General features: G+C 39.3%; 1 protein-coding gene across 2 annotated transcripts in view; it reads right to left on the bottom strand.

Moving 5' to 3' along the window:
* Nucleotides 1-20,984, bottom strand: part of ZCCHC17 (zinc finger CCHC-type containing 17) — a 92,391-nt gene that overhangs the window by 29,993 nt on the left and 41,414 nt on the right. For both annotated transcript variants that reach the window (XM_049878554.1, XM_049878555.1), the window contains 2 exons: nt 9,664-9,764; nt 8,230-8,321 (listed from right to left, as the gene is read on the bottom strand). In XM_049878554.1, coding sequence (XP_049734511.1) covers nt 8,230-8,321; nt 9,664-9,764 — 193 coding nt within the window. The remainder of the gene's footprint in view (nt 1-8,229; nt 8,322-9,663; nt 9,765-20,984) is intronic.

The raw sequence follows: 20,984 nt of genomic DNA, 5'->3' as shown, positions 1-20,984 counted from the left end.
GCCAATCTGTTATTTAGCTAAAAGATGACCTCATGCATTACTTTTGGTTCAAGGTTTAAAGAATATCTCAGGGCGACAGTCTTGGCGAGTTCTCCAGTCTCAACCGGTCTAGTAAGTCTGGGCTTTTTTTAAGAGTTTGAGTTCTGTTCCATATTTTGCTTTCATTCTATCAGGATCCATCTACTGTGTTCCTAATCAGAACAGTCAATAGTGGTACACAGACACCATCTACATTGTTCTTCTGGTCTTAGGGGTAGATGAGACTGTGTTTCGTACAGAGTATTTCATCATTTTGTTTTGTTAGATGTGATTACATTTTGCTTCATCCTCTGCACCATGAACAGCACCTCAAAGGTAAAAGCTATATTATATTCTTCTCTCTATCCCAGCCGGAAGCACGCTGTCTAGCTATCTAGCACACTGTTATCCAACAGAACTCTACAATGATAAAAAAGTTATATAATTCTGTACTGCTTGAACATGTGTCTACTGAGCACTTAAAATCTGGCTAGTGTGGCTGAAAAACTGACTAATTCTAAAACTAAATAGCAAAAAAAAAAAAAAAACACAAAAAGCTAAAAGCCATATATGACTGATGGCTACCTAACTAGACAGTGAATATAATTTAATTTTTGAAAACGTCTACTCAAATTTTTGTCTTTTGCCCTAAAAGAATCTTACTCAAGGAACAGAGGGTCAATTGTCCAATATGGACCATGGGAGAGAACCCTTTCCAACCAAGAGTAAAGCTGAAGTAACAAAAAGCAAGGCAGGAACTTAGGATGTAACTTGAGCAAGTCATAAACTGGGCAGCTCCCAGACGTCCTTATTTGTACAGCGGCATTTCAAGTGGTTGTGAGTTGCAGCTTAAGCAATTTATCATTATAACGCCAGTAGTCTGTAGATTCTAACATACTGCAAGCCAAATCACACCTCCCATCTAACACTCAATTCACATGTCTCACTCATTCACATGCCTCCATTTCTGTTCTCACGGCCATCACGACAGTTCAGGCTTTCTTATATTTCACCTAGAAAATAATAATCCCCTCACTGGTCTCCCTGCCTCCGATTTCTCCTCTAATCCTTCTGTCACAAATTGTCAGATTAATCTTTTTTGTTTTTCAGTTCAACTAATATTTAAATGACTATTAACTGACAAGTACCAGTATTAGTACTAGTGCTAGGAGTAGGTATACAAAAATGCATAGGACATGGGCCTTGTCCTCAAGAAGCTTATGTAGTCATGCAGAAGGAAACATAAATAGATAATTATACTGTGGTGAGTCGTAAGTGCTCTTTCTAAAGACTGTACTACACTGGCTACACCTAATTGGAAACTGCCTTTAACTCCGTTCCATTTACAGAGCCATTTATTAGGTGACTTTGTTAATTCTTTGGGGCCTGAGGGGATGAAGTAAAAGACAGATTTTGATGAAAAATGAAAGGTGGCTGGAGACAGCATGAGGACAATGAACATAAGAAGGTGAGGCTAGAGAATGGGGTCCCTGGGGAGGCTAATCTGATTGGGAGCCTCTCCTGCTCATGGGCTTTTAAAGAAATCCATATTTTGACTGATACTCAAGGCCTTTCACAATCTGACCCCAACATATCTTTCTAGCCTTCTATTCTAATACCTGACCATACCCTCTCCTTTCATGAAACAAAACTCTCCAACTGTACCATGTGTTTTCTCGCATCATGACTTTCCTCAAACCATTTCTTCTGCCTGAAATACCATTCCTTCTCCTGCTGCCTGACAAAAACATTCATTTTTCAAGACTGAGTTCAAGTGTGAACCCCTCTGATCACCATGGCCTGAAACTAACACTAAGAACCCTTTCTTTAAATCACTCTTTTAAAATTTATTATATGTTGCTTGTATTAAAAGGTATTTGCATAATTGTCTCATTAGCTTAGGCAGTAAGGTCTTTAGGCAGAAACCTTGGTATTGCCATTGTACCTCAGACAGAATATGAGCTTAATAAATATTTGTTGAATAAATGTGTAAAAGAATCACTAAGTAAATGACTATTAGGGGACAGTGGTGGTTCAGTGGTAGAATTCTTGCCTTCCATGCAGGAGACCTGAGTTCGGTTCCTGGCCAAGGCACCGCAAGCTCAGCCACACTCTTGTCAGTGGAGGCTTGGTTGTCGCTATGATGCTGAACAGGCTTCAGCGGAGCTTTCCAGCTTCCAGGAAAAAAGGTCTGGCAATCTACTTCCAAAAAAAAAATTCGGCCGGTGAATCACAATGATACACTCCCATTGTGCATGTGGTTGCAATAAGATGGAGGATGACTCGGTGGTAGCTCACAACAAGAAATGACTGCTATGAATCAGGCACTATGGGAGATAAGAAAGATAAGATGTAGTCCGTACTCTCATGGGTCATACACATTCTTTCAAGAAAAAAGATGTGATCATCTTAGATATTAGAGGAAAAACAAAGAGGGATTTTAAAACAATAACTACAAGTAGCTACAATATACTAAATATCTACTATAGACTAGGTACTCAGCTAGACTCTCTACAAACAAGATTTTACTTAAATTACCCTATAATTTCTGAGAACTATGTGTTGTTATTTCCATCTGATAGTGAGGAAGCTGAAGTTCAAGAGACGTTAAATAATTTGCTCAAGGTCATATCTACTTTGGGGCAGAACTAGGACTCTTGTCCAAGTCTAACTCTAACACCCATAATCATTCCATTATCCCATGCTTCTTTCCTGGATGCAGCTATAGAAATAGTTTACAACAAAATTATTATTTCACCCAGCAATCCTGCTCCTAGTAATATATCCTAGAGAAATAAGAGCTGTCACACAGACACATGCACACTCATGTTCATTGCAGTATCATTCACAATAGCAAAAAGATGGAAACAACATAAGTGCCCATCAACGGATGAACAAATAAAACTATGGTACGCACACACAATGGAGTATTACGCAATGATAAAGAGCAATGATGAATCTGTGAAACATCTCACGACATGAATGAATCTGGAGGGCATTATACTCAGCGAAATAATCACAAAAGGACAAATATTGTATGAGACCACTATTATAAAAACTCATGAAAAGGTTTACATACAGAAAGAAACAATCTTTGATAGTTACAAGGGAGGAGAGGGGTAGGGAGGGGAAAACACTAACTAGACAATAGTTAAGTGTAAGACAGTATACAATACTGGGGAAGTCAGCACAACTTGACCAAGGCAAAGTCACAGAAGATTAATAGATACATCCGAACTCCCTGAGGGACCAAATTACTGGGCTGAGGGCTGGGGTCCACGGTCTTGGGGACATCTAGCTCAATTGGCATAACATAGTTTATAAAGAAAATGTTCCACATCCTACTTTGGTGAGTAGCATCTGGGGTCTTAAAAGCGTGTGAGCAGCCATCTAAGATACATCCACTGGTCCCACCCTGTCTGGAGCAAGGGCGAATGAAGAAAACAAAAGACATGAGGGAAAGATTAGTCCAAAGGACTAATAGACCACAACTACCATGGCCTCCACCAGACTGAGTCCAGAACAACTAGATGCCCTGCTACCACCACCACCTGTTCTGACCAGAATCACAACAGAGGGTCCCGGGCAGAGTGGGAGAAAAACGTGGAACAAAACTCAAATTAAAAAAAGACCAGACTTACTGATCTGGAAAAGACTGCAAAAACCCTTTGGAGTATGGCCCCTAAACACCCTTTTAACTCGTACTGAAGTCACTCCTGGGGTTCACCCTTTAGCCAAAGATGAGACAGGTCTATAAAACAAACAATAACACAGGTAGTTCAACCATTTATACGAGACTAAAATAGGCACACCAGCCCAGGGCAAGGACAAGAAGGCAAGAGAGGACAGGAAAGCTAGACAAATGGAAATAGGGAACCCAAGATTGAGAAGTGGAGGAACGTCGTAGGGTTGGCAACCTGTGCCACAAAATAATATGTACATTAATTGTTTAATAAGAAACTAATTTCGTCTGTAAACTTTCACCTAAAGCGCACACACACACACACATACACAAGTTACTGTTTCAGCCAGTTGGCTCTTATTAGAAATAGCCTACACATACAGACAAGTACAGAGCAAAACCAGAGTCTTTTCCCTTAACTGCCTTTGTTCTTACCTGTTTTATATTTTACCCTTGTAATGGTGGCTTTGAGAAATGTCACTGCTTTTTAATGAGTCTGTATAGAACAGGATTTCTCTTGGATCAGAAGCAATTTATTACAATGCCATCAGTAAGTGCCAGAAATAAATAACATTTCTGAGCTCTGAGTTATAAGAGATTTCGACTGTAACTGGAAAGTGTTTTGTCAATACTCAGTCCTACAAACATGTCACTATTTAGAGTCTAAATGACAGAAATATGAAAAATCCCACAAGTCACATGCAACAGCTAGAAGTACCATGAGGTGAAAGGGCATTAGCTTTAATATAAGAAAGATCAAAATTCAAGTCCTTAAAAAGTCCTTACATTCGTATAATTTGCTATATAGCTTATTGGCAAGTTACTTATCCCCAAGCACCAAGTTAGATGCTAGGAATATAAAGTAAAATGGGGTTAAGACTACTTTGGAGGTTGGTGTAAGAAATGCACCAATGTTTGTAACCTGTCTCGCACAATGCCTGGCACATAATAAGTACTCAGTAAATATCACTTCCCTCCCGTAGGTAAAATTCCTTCATATTTGAGGTGATTTTGCTCAGAACTATAAACATAAGTGTTTCCAAACTTTTTATCACCAATATCCTACTCAGACAAAATTTATTATTTTTCTCACTTTTTTTTATTATTGAGTGATATAACTGCCACTGAGAGTACTTGACTGGCATAAGATACGCAGTGCGATATATCATCGTCAAGAACAACAAACTGATTTCATGGTTAGCCTGAGAATAAGTGTATGATTTTGGTTGGCTTTCTGATATACTAAAAACAGTTCATAAGGCCCTGTGGTGAAATGAGTTCCTTTATGTGGCCTTTATGTATCCTGAGCAAATAATCCAAGAAGCTGGACGATATGAAGGAGAACAGGGCATCAGGATTGGAGGAAGACTCATTAACAACCTGTGTTATGCAGATGACACAACCTTGCTTGCTGAAAGTGAAGAGGAATTGAAGCACTTACTGATGAAGATTAAAGACCACAGCCTTCAGTATGGATTACGCCTCAACATAAAGAAAACAAAAATCCTCACAACTAGACCAATAAGCAACATCACGATAAACAGAGAAAAGATTGAAGTTGTCAAGGATTTCATTTTACTTGTATCCACAATCAACACCCATGGAAGCGGCAGTCAAGAAATCAAATGACATATTGCATTGGGCAATATCTATTGCAAAAGACCTCTGTAAAGTGTTAAAAAGCAAAGAGGGCACTTTGAGGACTAATGTGCACCTGACTCAAGCCATGGTATTTTCAACCTCCTCATATGCATGTGAAAGCTGGACAACGAATAAGGTAGACTGAAGAAGAATTGATGCCTTAGAATTATGGTGTTGGCAAAGAATAATAAATACACCATGGACTGCCAGAAGAATGAACAGATCTATGTTAGAAGAAGTAAAGCCAGAAAGCTCCTTAAAAGCAAGGAGGGCAAAACTTCCTCTCAAATATTGTGGACATATTATCAGGAGGGACCAGTCCCTGGAGAAGGATATCATGCTTGGTAAAGTAGACAGAGAAAAAGAGGAAGACCCTCAACTAGATGGACTGACACAGTGGCTGCAACAATGGACTGAAACATAGCAACTATTGTCTGGATGGCATAGAGCCAGGCAGTGTTTCATTCCTTGTACATACGGTCGTTATGAGTAGGAACTGACTTGATGGCACCTAACAACAACAAGGTGGCCTTCTGCCTTGGTTCTTTGGAAAAACAGTTTGATTTTTTCCCCTAAGCCCTGAGGAGTTACCTTTGCCCTAGTTTTCTACCCCAGAGGGTTTGTTACTTTTGGCTAGGTTGATTAACAATTCCTGGGTAAGCTGTAAACAACTTGGTTTAACACTTTTTATCTGGTCCTGGGTTGTATCTTGCCCTGTGATTGGTATGTACCTTGCAGGGATTGGTCATAGACTATACAAATGAAATTGTCTGTAGCCCACTATGCAAATGAAGTGTCTGGGTCTATGGAAAGGGGTCGGTCAGTTTGTGGCCCCACAGTTTCAGGGCTATGCCTTGAAATTGATGTGGAGTTTGTGTATATAAGCAGTCAACCCACAGAGGTTTCTGAGTCAAAAAGAAGCAGGAAGAGAAATAGCAGGAAGAAGTAGAGAAAGAGAGAAGAGGCAAGGAACCTACTAAAAGACCCGTAATATGGGTCAAAGGCTATAACACTGAAGACAGTGAGAGGCCTCAAAGAGGCCCAGCAGGAGAGCTAGTGATGACAGGCCCAGAAGTGGCTGAGCAGCAGAACCAGCAGTGGCAGATGGCAGGGCCAAGAGGAGCATGTCCTCCGAGGGCCAAGAGGAGCCTGTCCTGATAATCCCTAATGAAGCAGGAGAGCAGGGGGATGCAGACCTCAAATTCTCGTAAAAAGATCAGACTTAATGGTCTGACTGACACTGGAAGGACCCTGGAGGTCATGGTCCCCAGACCTTCTGTTAGCCCAAGTCTGGAATCATTCCCAAAGCCAAGCCTTCCGACAGGGATTGGACTGGACTACAAGACAGAAAATGATACTGGTGAGGAGTGAGCTTCTTGGCTCAAGCAGACACATGAGACTACGTGGGCAGCTTCTGTATGCAGGAGAGATAAGAAAGCAGAGGGGGACAGAAGCCGGCTGAATGGACATGGGAATACAGGGTTGAAAGAAGGAGTGTGCTGTCTCATTAGAGGGAGGGCAACTAGGAGTATATAGCAAGGTGTGTATAAGATTTCGTATGAGAGACTGACTTGATTTGTAAACTCTCACTTAAGGCACAATATAAATAAATAAATAAAAGAGGGGGAGGAGCTTGTCCTGAGGGACCCGAGACAAGGCTTGCCGTGTGAGAGACAGTGAGAGAGACAGAGGCCTGCATGGCCAAGAGAGCTGCCCTGCGGTGAGAAAAGGGAGACATTGCGTGCATGCTGCCTGATCCTGAGTTGTAGTCTATTGATCTTGATCCCAAGTTGTACCCTGTTACTTCCTTAATAAACCACTTAACTGTAAGCATGGTCTGTGAGTTGTGTGTGGCCCCTGCAATGGATTATTGAATCCAGAAGAGTAGTAATAAGTGTGTGGGAGGGACAGCTGGTGTCAGAACTGTAAAAGGCTGAAGAGTGGAGGTATGTCTGACCTTCACCTCATAGGGATCAGCCATGGGCTGATCTTGATTCGCATTAATCCCCCTGAAGTTAGACAGGTTCTAATACTACTGATACTACTACTACTCTTACCCTTTTACAACTGATGTCAGGAGTGGGATTCATTGCAACGGCTCCTGACTCAAGAAAACATGGGGTTTTGGAGGAAGGATAAGTGGACATGGGATAAGAAAACTCTGGCTTCTGGATGGGATAAAAAAACACCCCTGGTTTGAAGCAGCCTCTATGGTGCAATCAGTTACCAAGGCAGAAGTTTGTCTGTATAATCCCCAAGACACTTTCAAGACCTCTTAGGGGTTCAGGAGTCCCTGCTTAAAAATCACTGGCATATATTCAAGACAGGCTTTGAGACAGAGAGCAAATTCCCTATAAAACCAGATGTTATCCTATTTGGATAAAAAAAATCTTCTATTCCTAAATTAGAGGTCAGGAGAACCAACTGAAAGAAGGTTCTGTGTTGAGAAAACACTGTATAGCAAGATGGCAGAATCTAAACCCCACTGGAGTTGCTACTTCTCCCCTCACATGGTCCCTACCTTTTTAAGCCCCAGTGCAGAAATCACTAGGAGAGGGGCAAATAATAGGTACTTCATGGATGATTGTTGGCTAACCGGTTAAAGGACTGAAATAGAAAGGGACTAAGGGGAAGGAAACAAAACCACTGATGGAACACCCCTATGCTATGAGTTTTGCATGTTAACTAATTGTATTCTTAGATCTCTATGAAGTAAAACATTATTATCTATATTTTATAGCTCTAAAAACGAAAGATCATAAAGGTCACATAACTCATCAATTTTACAAAGTCTATAAATGACAAGTTCCCTGTTCAGTCTGACTCACTAGGGCATTCTGTGGTTTGGGAAGTAGAATGATTTTAGCCTTCATGAATATTTTACCTACTCAATAATAACGTTGTTGGGATCCAGGTCTTTCCCAGTCCCTTGGTTGACAACTTTCATGGAGAGAGATACTTTCATCCTATCATTTTTCATCTGAAAAAAGACAAAAACAAAGTCACCAAAAGCTCTCAGTACATCTAGAGACCACTGGTCTAAAATTATCTAAGAATCAAAGCCTTTCACTGTCATAACAAACATTTGCTGAGCTCCTCTAATGAATGAGGTATCATGCTAGGAGCCTTGCTTGCAGGAACAAAGAAACATAATATCCAAACCCTGCAGCAGGAGACTTCTAGGAAATGGTCCTCATCTCATTCCTGTCCCTCTAGAATAAAGATGGAAATGGCTGCTGAGAAATAGAAGGTCTGTGGATATAACCAGGCAGAATGTAAAAGGTATTTCTTCCAGGTAAGTGCAGCAATCAGTTCAGAGTTCCATAAGCCCAGGATGGGTTTTAGAATGTTCACAAACTAGATTTTCCTTTAGAATTGGTCTAGAGCTTTTTTAAGCATGAAGACACTTGTTAGCCACACAAGTCTTCTTCATTTCAGGGTCTTAGCATCAGCTATTCTCTTTGGAATATTCTTAACCTAATTCCTCACATGACTAGTTCCTTTTCCTTTGAGTCTCAGCTCATATGTCATCTCCTTAAAGAGGCCTTTTCTGACCATTTTATCTAAATCTACCTCCATTTGTTTGAACCCATCACAGCACTTGTTATAATTTGCAATTATTTTATGTATACATTTGTTTATATTTTTTATTTGTCTTCTCCATAACAGCTGGGATTATTTATGTCTCGTTCACTCTAGTATCCTCAGAATCTAACACCTAGTCGGCACTCAAATATTGCTGAATGATTTCTCCTTCAGGCCCGTCTTCCCTGCTATTCTCTTAGAGCACAATTCCATTGTATGTTCATATTTTTCCTGTCCTCAAGTGAGTCATTGTTAACAGGGTCCTACAGACCCTTCTCACCTCTTCCATACTGCATGGTGCCAGAGATTAGAAGAAAGGAGTGTCAATTCTCTGTGTCCTTTTTCTCTTGGGTCCAAACTGAAATATACCTGGCAGATGTTCTTTGAAGCCTGTAATAAAGACTTGTCCCATAGAATATGTTTTCTTCTCTTTTTTTGTTTTCTTACCTTCTTTTTCTCCCACCAATCATTTTGATAAGCTTCAAGGAGGGAAGTTTTACAAACATGTACTTAGTGTATGTTTGTAAAACTTCTCCTAAACTATACTGTTCCTTCTAAGTTTGTAGGACAGAAGCCAAAAGTTTTAAATTCAGGACAGATTATACAGTGGTAAGATTCAAAAAGAAGATTATCTGTCACAGTTAACAATATATACACATTCACTATCATAAAGAACCAGGAAAACCCCGGCCATTTTTAATTCTTTCTAACCACATGAAAACTGCACAACACTTTACCTCTCGGCCAATAAGCTTCACCCACACTTTGTCTCCGACATCTACTATCTCAGAGGGCTTATCTACCCGACAGGATGACATGTGAGTTCGGTGGACAAGACCTGGGCACAAGAGAAATAAAATGAAGCACAGGGTATATCTGATATTTATACTATCAATGACTGGGTGAGGAGAAGATGAGAGCTGGGGAATGCAAATGAAAAATAAAATGTTCATTAATATGAAACTGCAAATTAAATTAATTTGAGATAGCTTTGTGTGCCTAACCAACTAGTAAACATTTTTTAAAATGCTCAATGCTAGTAAAGATATGATACAATTATTACACTCACATAATACTGGTAGAATTACAAGTTGGTAAAATTCTCCTAAAGCAAAGAGTATAAAGATGTTTATATCTTTGATGGAAGAACATTCCAATCAATCACTAAAATTTTTTTCTGAAAAAAATAATAGAGACAAAAACCTCTGGGCATAAAATACAGTATTATTACATTTAAAGTTAAAAAATATAAAACCGAAAAAACCAAACCCGCTGCCATCAAGTCGATTCTGACTCACAGTGACCCTATAGGACGGAGCAGAACTGCCCCGTACAGTTTCCAACGCTGTAATCTTTATTGAAGCAGACTGCCACATCTTTCTCCTGCTGGGCAAATGGTGGGTTCAAACCACCAACCTTTCGGTTAGCAGCCGATCACTTAACCACTGTGCCACCAGGGCTCCTAGAAAAATATTTAGAAAACAACAATATCCAACGATGGTGAACACCAAAACCAAACCCGCTGCCGTCAAGTCGATTCTGACTCAGAGTGACCCTATAAGACAAGAGAACTGCCCCACAAGGTTTCCCAGGAGCAGCTGGTGGATTCGAACTGCCGACCTTTTGGTTAGCAGCCAAGCTCTTAACCACTGCACCACCAGGGCTCCAGTGATGGTGAGGGTATAATAAAATAAGAAATATTGCTAGGGCTAGTTTAAACTTTTGGAAATCATTTGGCAATGGATATCAAGAATGATAAAAATATTCAAACTCTTCATAGTACACACATATTTCTCACTACCCAAGCTTCCTTCCTTGGGAGAACTACCTTCCTCACATTCCATAATAATCTGGTCGGTTCATGGGATTTGGGTAGACCTGACCTAACTCTCAACGCTGGGCACATGACACAGGCTTAGTCAATCAAGGTACTTCATCTTCCTGGCTTCAGTAACTGATTGGTTCAGGGACAGACCATAAGACACTAGATAAATCAAGCCATCTTTCTCAACACTTTCGTCAGGATTATAAACTATAAAAAGTTACCAATGTCCATCTTTATCACCGGGTGGCAAGAAGCTACCAGAGGGAAGCAAAGATCATTGGTAAACAAGAGACAAAGCCCAAGCTGTGCACTGGAGCACCTGATATAGCCAGGGGTGGCTGATTTTTCCTGGAGTCCCCAGTGATATTAGCCAAAAAGTTCCTCAACTGTGTTTCTGTCTTTTGCAACCAAAAGTTCTAACTAATAATTAATTTGATCCATAATCACTTCTGGAAATCTGTCCTAAAGAAAAACCCTTATACGTAGGAAAAGCTATATGCAACAGGAAAAGGTATACGCATCAGGAAAAGCTACCTATATCAAAATATGCAATGTATTTTTAAAATAGAAAAAAATGAGGAAACAACCTATACCCAACAAAAGGGTAATGGTTAAGTCAACTATTAGTCACTTGATAGCTCATTAGAAATGATATTCAAAGGATTATATAAAACATGTCAATAATTCATTCATTAGTAAATATTACTGAGTACCTACTACGTGCCAAGTACTTTAGGCATCTAGCATCTTCTCATGCTAAATAACAACCCAAACCTGTTGCTGTCGATTCTGGCTCGTAGTGATCCCATAGAACAGAGTAGAACTGCCCCAAGGGGTTTACAAGGACCACCTGGTGGATTCAAACTGCTGACTTTTTGGTTAGCAGCTGTAGCTCTTAACCACTAAGCAGGGTTTCTAACTAATAGCAGCAGGATGCAAAATTGTAAGGTTTGATGACAAATGCTTAAAATACAAAAAAACAAAGAAAAGATCCAAAATGCTAACAATGGTTATACTAGGGTAGAATTACAAGCTAATTTTTTCTTTTATTTTCAAATAATTTCATAATAGAGAAAATTACTTCTATTCTGGAGAAAATGAATATAATAAGCAATTATTTTGAGTGAACATAAACCGGGAGTATAACCTGAAGAAAAAAAATGATAAGGACTACACAGATTTATGTTCAAAACAACTGTCCTCCTCCCTGGAGTTAGGTAGATTGCTAATCTTTATATTCTATCTCTCTCTCACGTGCATGCACAGGGGTATCTGCACATACTTGCAACTCAAAGTGTCTGCCCTTTCTGTCTGGGGTTTCTATTGGAACCCATTGCTTTCCCTGTCTATACCACAGGGTCTCTCACAGCTACTTCAGCTGATACTGAGGTTGCTAACTTATCTCTCTGAATAACTCTGGGGTCCCCAAAATATCTTATATACATCACACTATATACCCATGTTTTTAATTTTAGACCAAATTGAGTAAAATGTAGCTGTCCCTCCCTCCCTCCCTCCCCCACCAGAGTATAATGAGCAGACATGCCTAACTGGAGAGTCTGGAGAGGAAATCCAGATCCCCCAAAGGGAAGAGGAGCCTTTCACTTTAGGTTTCTTTTGCTGCAACTGTCCTCTAATAGATAAGAATTTACCTCTTTCCTATATTGCCAATGAAAGTTGTGAAGAAAATTAATGTTGAACCTAATATAGTCGGGAGAACTTTTTTTTTTTTCCCTTTCCTGAAACAGAAAAAAAACCCATTGCCGTCAACTAAAAAATAATGGCATAAATCACTTGCCCTTCTCCCACTTGATCCCAAAGTAGGATACTTTTATGGTCCAGGCATCTCTCTCCTGGATAAATATGCTATTTCTCAAAGCATTAATAGTGAAAAATTGGGAACAACTTAAAATGAGTATGTTGTACATCTGAATGATAGAATAAAGTCATTTAAATCTTTTTAAAAAGTACTTTAAAAGATGGGGAAATGTTTAAGCATCACTAAGTGTAAGAAACTAACACAGAGTATAATCTTAATCTAAATATGTTAAATTTTATACATACATGACTACAAAGAAATACACCGAATTGTTAATAGCGCCTATCTCTACCTGGTAGTAATATCATGATAGTTTTCTTTTGTTTTCCCTCCTATATTTCTATATAACAAGCATGCACTATTTTTTTATCGTAGTGACAACATACATAAAACATATGCCAATTCAACAATTTCTACATGTATAATTTAGTAACATTCATTACACTCTGCAAGTTGTACAACCATTCTCACTATTCTTTTCCAAGTTATTCTGCACCATTAACAAACCCACTGCCCCCTAAGCAAAAACTTCTCTCCCTCCCTTTCACCCCATAACCACTAATAATTTTTGGTTTCTATATATATATTTTTATATATATTTAGCATGTAGTATTTTTAATCATAAAAATATTAAAAAGAAAAATGTAGAATAATATATACACTATGATAGCATTTCTGTAAAAGTATGTCTCATATGTACTGAACTGTAGCCCCCAAAATTATGTTGTAAATCCTAATCCCTATACCTGTGGATGTAATCTCATCTGGGAATAGGGTTTTCTTTGTCATATTAATGAGGCCGTACCAGTGTAGGGTATGTTTTAAGCCAATCACTTTTGAGATATAAAAGCAGATTAGGTACAGAAACAAGGAAGCACAGATGGGGAAAGAATGACGCCATGTGGAGATCACCAAGGAAGAGAAGCTGAAAGATACAAGGGTTTTCCCCCAAAGCGTAGAGAGAACCTTCCCCTAGAGCCAGTGCCTTGAATTTGGACTTCTAGCCTCCTAGAAACTGTGAGAAAATTAATTCCTGTTTGCTAAAGCTACCCATTTCAGGTTTTCTGTTACAGCAGCACTAGGTAACTAAGACAGAGACCAGAAGGGAATATAGAAATAGTTATGCTGGGATACAGGATTTTTAGAGTTGAGAGATCAATGGCTTATTACCAAGGAGCCTTAGCTTACAGTGTAAATTAAAAAAGGGGATACGGTATAGCCCTCAGTCTTGAATGCAAAGGTTAGGCCAGCAGATGAATACGTAACTGTGTAGCTCAGAGTAGGGGTACGGGCTGGAGATATAAATTTGGGAGTCTTCAGCATACAGGTGCTTACATACTAAAATATATTAATGCGACTGTCAGTTTAGGGACTGGCTCAGGGACAGACACAAGACACTAATTTATTAATTTACATTAGATGGTATACTTGTCTTACACCTGGAAGGTTTCCAGTCCTCATCTAGTTAAAATACCTGCTGCTCCTGGTATCAAATATCTGAAAAATTAAATGATTGTTGTTGTCGTTAGTTGCCATTGAGTCAATTCTGACTCATGGCAAAAAATTAGTGATTAGAAATTGCTTCAACATGGAATCAGAACAAAAGGAAGACACATGTTTTGAGGTACTTTTCTATTTCATGATGGTTTAATGGAATATTATTCCTCACAAAAGAATCCATCCTCTAGATATTTCTGCCCTAGATAAGGCAAGATAAGCAATGCCAACTTCAGGCTCTCAGGCTTTCTTTTACTGTGTACCAGGCTAATAGCCCCATCCTGTTCACATAATCTTTCCCTAAATGGAATAAGATACAATCAATTAGATTTCTGTCTACCTTTACAATCCCTTTCCCTGGAATTATCTCCAGATTATCGTTTCAGTCTTGAGTACTCACATTGTCAGTTACATATTTATAGGCAATTTCATCTGGTTTATTTTATCTATTTTTAATCCCATAATCTGTATATGCTTTTCACTAGTTTAATTCTCAGAAGGCAGTCTGAATTGCTGGGAGGCACTTTATTGTTACCCACCCCCCACCCTAAACACACACACAGACACACACACATACTACCAACAGCTGGATTTCATACATACAGTAGAATGCACAAAACAGTTTAGAACCCCTCACTCTGTGCTGGGTACCTCCCTAGACACTTTACAGACATACATTCATTGAATCCCCACGTCAAGCCTGTGAATTGGGTTCACATCCTCGTTCTGCAGATCAGGAAACAGTCTAGAAGTTAAGGAAATTGTCCAAGGTCACAAAGATGTTAAATAACAAAACTACAATTCAAATATGAGTCTAACAGGTCTCCCACATTACACTGGTATTTTCCCATTTTTTCTTTATTATTGATCTTACATTATCTTTACAATTGAGAAAAAAGATGAGCTCATCTACAGATAGTAGTAACACATCTAATTCTGTTCTAGCACATGCTCCAAACAAAACAGAAACAAAAATGCTTTGCTTGCCAGGCCACATGGAAGGCAGTTCTTCACACCAGTTTGTGCTTGGATTTCTGCATCAAGCCATAACGGCCCAAAGGGTATATCGAGTCCATCATCTTTGTCATTAAACCCAAATGACACTTAAAAGGAATGAGTCCCATCTGAGTGTCAGCTGGTAAAAAGAAAAAAAAAATTCTGATAACTTGGAAATCATAAAAGAGAAACAGAGCAAGTCTATTACAGTCTCCTTGAAATTGTTCTTTTAACAGGTTCAGCATTCAACATTCATTTCTTTCACAACTTCGACTGGTAACAAAGGTGAAAATTTCAAACAAGAGGATAGCTGCAGCGAAAAAGCATCAAAATGAAAGGTTTCCTTTACCTCTAGGGGAGATGAATTTCCTCTCCAGGTTTTTCAAATAAGTAGTCTCCAATCAATGGTAGAAGACAATAACGTAGACACCTAAGTTAATAAAGTGCTTTCCTGTCCTTTAACTTGTTTCAGTTATGGATCATTCAAATGTTTACTGTTGTTGTTGTTGTTAGGTGCAGTCAGGTTGGCTCTGACTCATACTGACCCCATGTACAACAGGACAAAACACTGCTTGGTCCTGTGCCATCCTCACAATCATTGCTATGCTTGAGCCCGTTGTCGTAGCCCCTGTGTCAATCCATCATTAAGGGTCTTTCTCTTTTTCGCTGAACTTCTACTTCACCAAGCATGATATCCTTCTCCAGGGACTGATCCCTCCTGATAACATGTCCCAAGTATGTGAGACACAGTCTCACCGTCCTTGCTTCTAAAAAGTATTCTGGTTGTACTTCTTTCAACACAGATTTGTTTGTTCTTTTGGCAGTTCATGGTATACTCAATATTCTTCACCAACACCACAATTCGAAGGCATCAATTCTTCCTCAGTCTTCCTTATTCACTGTCCAGCTTTCGTGTGCACATGAGGTAATTGAAAACACCATGACTTCGGTCTGGCACACCTCAGTCTTTGGAGTGACATCTTTGCTTTTCAGCACTTTAAAGAGGTCTTTTGCAGCAATGCATCTTTTGATTTGACTGCCGCTTCCATGGGTGTTGATTGTGGATCCAAGTAAAACGAAATCCTTGACAAGTTCAATCTTTTCTCCGTTTATCATGATGTTGCTTATTGGTCCAGTTGTGAGGATTTTAATTTTCTTTATGTTGAGAGGCAATCCATACTGGAGGCTGTGGTCTTTAATCTTCATCAGTAAGTGCTTCAAGTTCTCTTCACTTTCAGCAAGCAAGTTTGTGTCATCTGCATAACACAGGTTGTTAACGAGTCTTCCTCCAATCCTGATGCCCCATTCTTCTTCATATAATCCAGCTTCTCAGATTATTTGCTCAGCATACAGAGTAAATAGGTATGGTGAAAGGATACAAGCCTGATGCACACCTTTCCTCTTTAAAATATCCACTATATTGTAGGCAAAATGGTTCCAAGTTTGAGTAAAACATGATCCTGCCAATCAAGAAACTCCAGAGTCTAAAATATGCACATCATTCCCATTTCACCGATGACAAAACTAAGGCGCAAGGATTAAGCAACTTGCCCAAGTCAAGAAGCTAGTCAATGGTGGAGCTGGGACTATATTTATTCATTCAGTAAAATTTACTGAATACTCAGTATACCCCAGGCACTCGTTTAGGCCTTGCCTCATTCAAACAGCCTAACTATTCCACAGCTCACTGGACTAAGGTGCAACCCTACATTGGAATTTGTTTCCACTCTAGAATATGAACAACCTGAGGGAAGCAGAGACTATAATTTTGTTTTTTTCCTGTGTTCCCACCTAACACTGTGATCAGGAAATGTAACTCAATAAATATTTGCTAAACTGAATCCACTGATAAAAATATCTGAGCTTCTACCACAAGCAAGGCAGAGTCAGGGATACTCTAAAAGTATAATGTTGAACAACAAGCTCTGCTCTCAAAATTTCAGAATTTTGCGCTGGTGAGCGGAAAAAAGGAAAAACGAACCTTATAATCTTGTAGGGCTACTCCATCTACTACCATAATCACCAGCCACCTGCAGCTGCTTTAAGTTTAAAGTTTAATTAAAATAAATAATATTAAAGATTCAGTGGCTACTATACTGGACAGCACAGGTACAGAACATTTTTACCATCACAGAAAGTTCTGGCTTCTCCAGGATACTTAAGAAGGGGTCCTGACCACTACTACAAGAACTTGAGAAATAGTTTAAATAGAGAATATTCTTTGATGGTTACGAGACAGGGTAGGGAGGGAGGGAGGGAGGGAGGGAGGGTGAAGGTTTTCACTAATTGGATAGTAGATAAGAACTATTTTAGATGAAGGGAAAGACAACACACAATACAGACGAGGTCAGCAGAACTGGACTAAACCAAAAGCAAAGAAGTTTCCTGAATAAACTGAACACTTCAAAGGCCAGCGTAGCAGGGGCAAGGGTTTGGGTACCATGGTTTCAGGAGACATCTAGGTCAATTGGCATAATAAAATCTGTTAAGAAAACATTCTGCATCCCACTTTGGAGAGCAGCATCTGGGGTCTTAAATGCTAGCAAGTGGCCATCTAAGATGCATCAATTGGTCTCAATTTACCTGGAACAAAGGAGAATGGAGAACACCAAAGACACAAGGGAATTATGAGCCCAAGAGGCAGAAAGGGCCACATAAAGCAAAGACTACATCAGCCTGAGACCAGAAGAAATAGATGGTGCCCAGCTACAACCCATGACTGCCCTGACAGGGAACACAACAGAGAATCCCTGAGGGAGCAGGAGAGCAGTGGGATGCAGACCCCAAATTCTCGTTAAAAAAACCAGACTTAATGGTCTGACTGAGACTAGAAGGACCCCAGAGTTCATGGTCCCCAGACCTTCTGTTAGCCCAAGACAGGAACCATTTCCAAAGCCAACTCTTCAGACAGGGATTGGGTTGGACTATGGGATAGAAAATGATACTGGGAAAGAACGACCTTCTTGGATCAGGTAGACACACGAGACTATGTGGGCATCTCCTGTCTGAAGGGGAGATGAGACGGTGGAAGGGGTCAGAAGCTGGGAGAATCAACACGAACAGAAAGTGGAGGGAAGGAGTGTGCTGTCTCATTAGGGGGGAGCAATTAGGAGTATATAGCAAGGTGTTTATAAATTTTTGTATGAGAGTCCAACTTGATTTGTAAACTTTCACTTAAAGCACAATAAAAATTAAAAAAAAAAAAAAAAAGAAGGGGTCCTGAACTCCACAGTAGTTAAAGATTTCTGAGAATAGGCTGGGGAAACAAATTCAAATTAGGGTCTACAGTTCTGAATTAAAAATGTAAAGATTTAATCAGGCCAGAGTTGTTTCATAACCCAGTCCTTTCAGAATGGGACTTAATAAATAGTCTTTCCCCCTTTACATGCGGAGAACCTAAGGTACAGCGCAGAGAAGTCAACTGTCCTAGTTATCCAATAAACCTATAGAAGACCCCAGGATTACTCAGTCAAATTGCTTGGCTCCTTGAGCTCTCCCTCCAAGCCTAGCTCAGAAGAGCCGCCAGACTGACAGAATCACTTCTAAACTGTCAGCCACAATCAGGGGAATCATCTGACAGGGTATGGACACAACTGAGTTGAGGACTGACTGCTGGAAGGTGGCAGGCCTTAAATCCCCACATGGGTCCCAAAGTGTCATGTAAGTGCCCAAGTAAGGATGGGACTTTCAGGCACTAGCAGCCATGGCAAGTATACTATTAAGAAAATCTGTCTTCAGACCGAAAAAGGTGCAAATCCTATAGGGATGGGGAAGAACTCTACCTCATTACATTCCAGCCAACCTAAGACGAGAAGCTTTATTACAGATTGCTGACTGCCCGCTTGAAAACTACTGGTAAGCTGCTTCTAACGCAGAGAGGCAATTTGCAGCGTACGCAGGGCTTTATCATTCAAAGATCGGCTGCTGGACTTTATTTGTAAGAAAATTTTTATTAAAAAAAAAAAATGTAAAAAGTGAAAGTCCCTCTTCCATGTACATCCTTCCCTTAGCAAACCTAACTCCACTGTTAAAAATTGGTTGAATATCTTCCAGTCTTTGGTATAAACAAACATAGGCAGTAGTTTTGAAAATATGTAGGCATACACGCACATACTTTAAAAAGGGAGGAAGGGTTATGGCACACAAACTCTCCTGCAACACGCCTTTTCATTTATTATCTTGGACATCTTTCCAGGTCAATAAGTTGAGATCTACCCTGTTTCTTTGATCCTAAGATGCACTCCTCCTCCAACATTTTAACATCTCTGAACTTGGAATGCTTCTTATAATTAATGGTGTCTTACAACTGCTATCATCAGATAGCAGCATGTTATAACTGTGTTAAAAACTTTCCACTAGCTTTTTCTGGTAAGATGAAGAAAGCACCAGCAACAAAGTGACTTAGAAATACAGTTACCATTCTTTTTATCGCCTTCATAGTTTCCACTGCACAAACGTGTATAATTTATATAATTCTCCACTACAGGCTAAATCGCCAAAGAATAGCTGGGTTAAAAGGTTGTTGTTATTGTTAGCCACCCTAGTACAACAGATTGAAACATTGCCTGGTCCTGTGCCATCCTCACAATCATTGCTGCTTGAGTTAAAGGGTAAGCACATTAAAAATGTTACTAGGTACGGCCAAAGTCTGTAACAATTTATGCTCCCAATAATGAACAAAAGTGTGCATTAATGTACTTTTTAATAACAATCTTTTTAATATTTGTTAATCTCATAGGTTTCAAAGATCTATGAAAGCTTTAAATTACTTTTCAAAATTTTTTCATTTTGAGATCATTGTGGATTCATATGTACCGTAGCTGTAAGAAATACAGAGAGAGAGGTCTTATAGACCCTTTACTCAGTTTACCCAAATGGTAACATTTGGCAAAATTATAGTATACATAGGAACTACACAACCATCTCTATGGATGCAGAAAAAGCATTTGATAAAATCCAACACCCTTTCTTAATAAAAACCCTAAAGATGACTGGAATAAAAGAGAAATTCTTTGATACGATGATTCAGGGCATATATGAAAAGCCAAGAGCCAACATTATACTTAATGGAGAAAGACTGAGAGCTTTCCCCCCGAAATCAGGGAACAAGACAAAGCTGCCCCTCTCACCACTTCTATTCAATATTGTATTTGATGTCCTACCCAGAGCAATATAACAAGGAAAAGAAATAAAAGGTATCCAGATTGGAAAAGAAGTAAAATTACCTCTATTTGTAGATGACATGATCTTATAAAAAAAAAATCGCACAGAGTCGACAAGAAAATTTCTAGAGCTAATAGAGGAATCTAGCAAAGTTACAGGGTGCAAGATCAACAAACAAAAATCAGTTGGGTTTCTATACACTAGCAAACGAGAAATCTGAAAGGGAAATTAAGGCAGCAATTCCAATTATAATAGTATCTAAGAGAATAAAATACCCAGGAATAAATCTAACCAGGAATGTGAAAGACATACAATGAAAACTATAAAAACACTGCTGAAGGAGATTAAAAAAGACTTAAATAAATGGAAAGATGTTCCATGTTCATGTACTGGAAGACTTAATACTACTAAGATGTCAATACTACCCAAAGAGATCGATAGAGTCAATGCAATCCCAATCAAAATTCCAACTGCCTTCTTTACAGAAAAACCAATCCTTGACTTTATACAGTATGGCAAAACGCACGGAATAGCTAAAGCAATGTTGAAAGAGTAGAAAAAAGTAGGAAAACTCACACTTCCTGATTGTAAACATACTCTACAACTACAGTAATCAAAACAGCCTGGTACTGGTATAATAATAGGCAAACAGATCAATGGAATAGAACTGAGAGTCCAGGAATAAACCCACACATCTATGGTCAACTGATTTTTGACAAAGGTGCTGAGTTTCATTCAATAGGGAAAGAAGAGTCTGT

This window comes from Elephas maximus, chromosome 3, assembly GCF_024166365.1.
Source record: "Elephas maximus indicus isolate mEleMax1 chromosome 3, mEleMax1 primary haplotype, whole genome shotgun sequence".
Classification (NCBI taxonomy): domain Eukaryota; kingdom Metazoa; phylum Chordata; class Mammalia; order Proboscidea; family Elephantidae; genus Elephas; species Elephas maximus.
The sequence above is the reverse complement of the archived record's forward strand: the minus strand, read 5'-3'. Positions and strand labels throughout refer to the sequence as shown.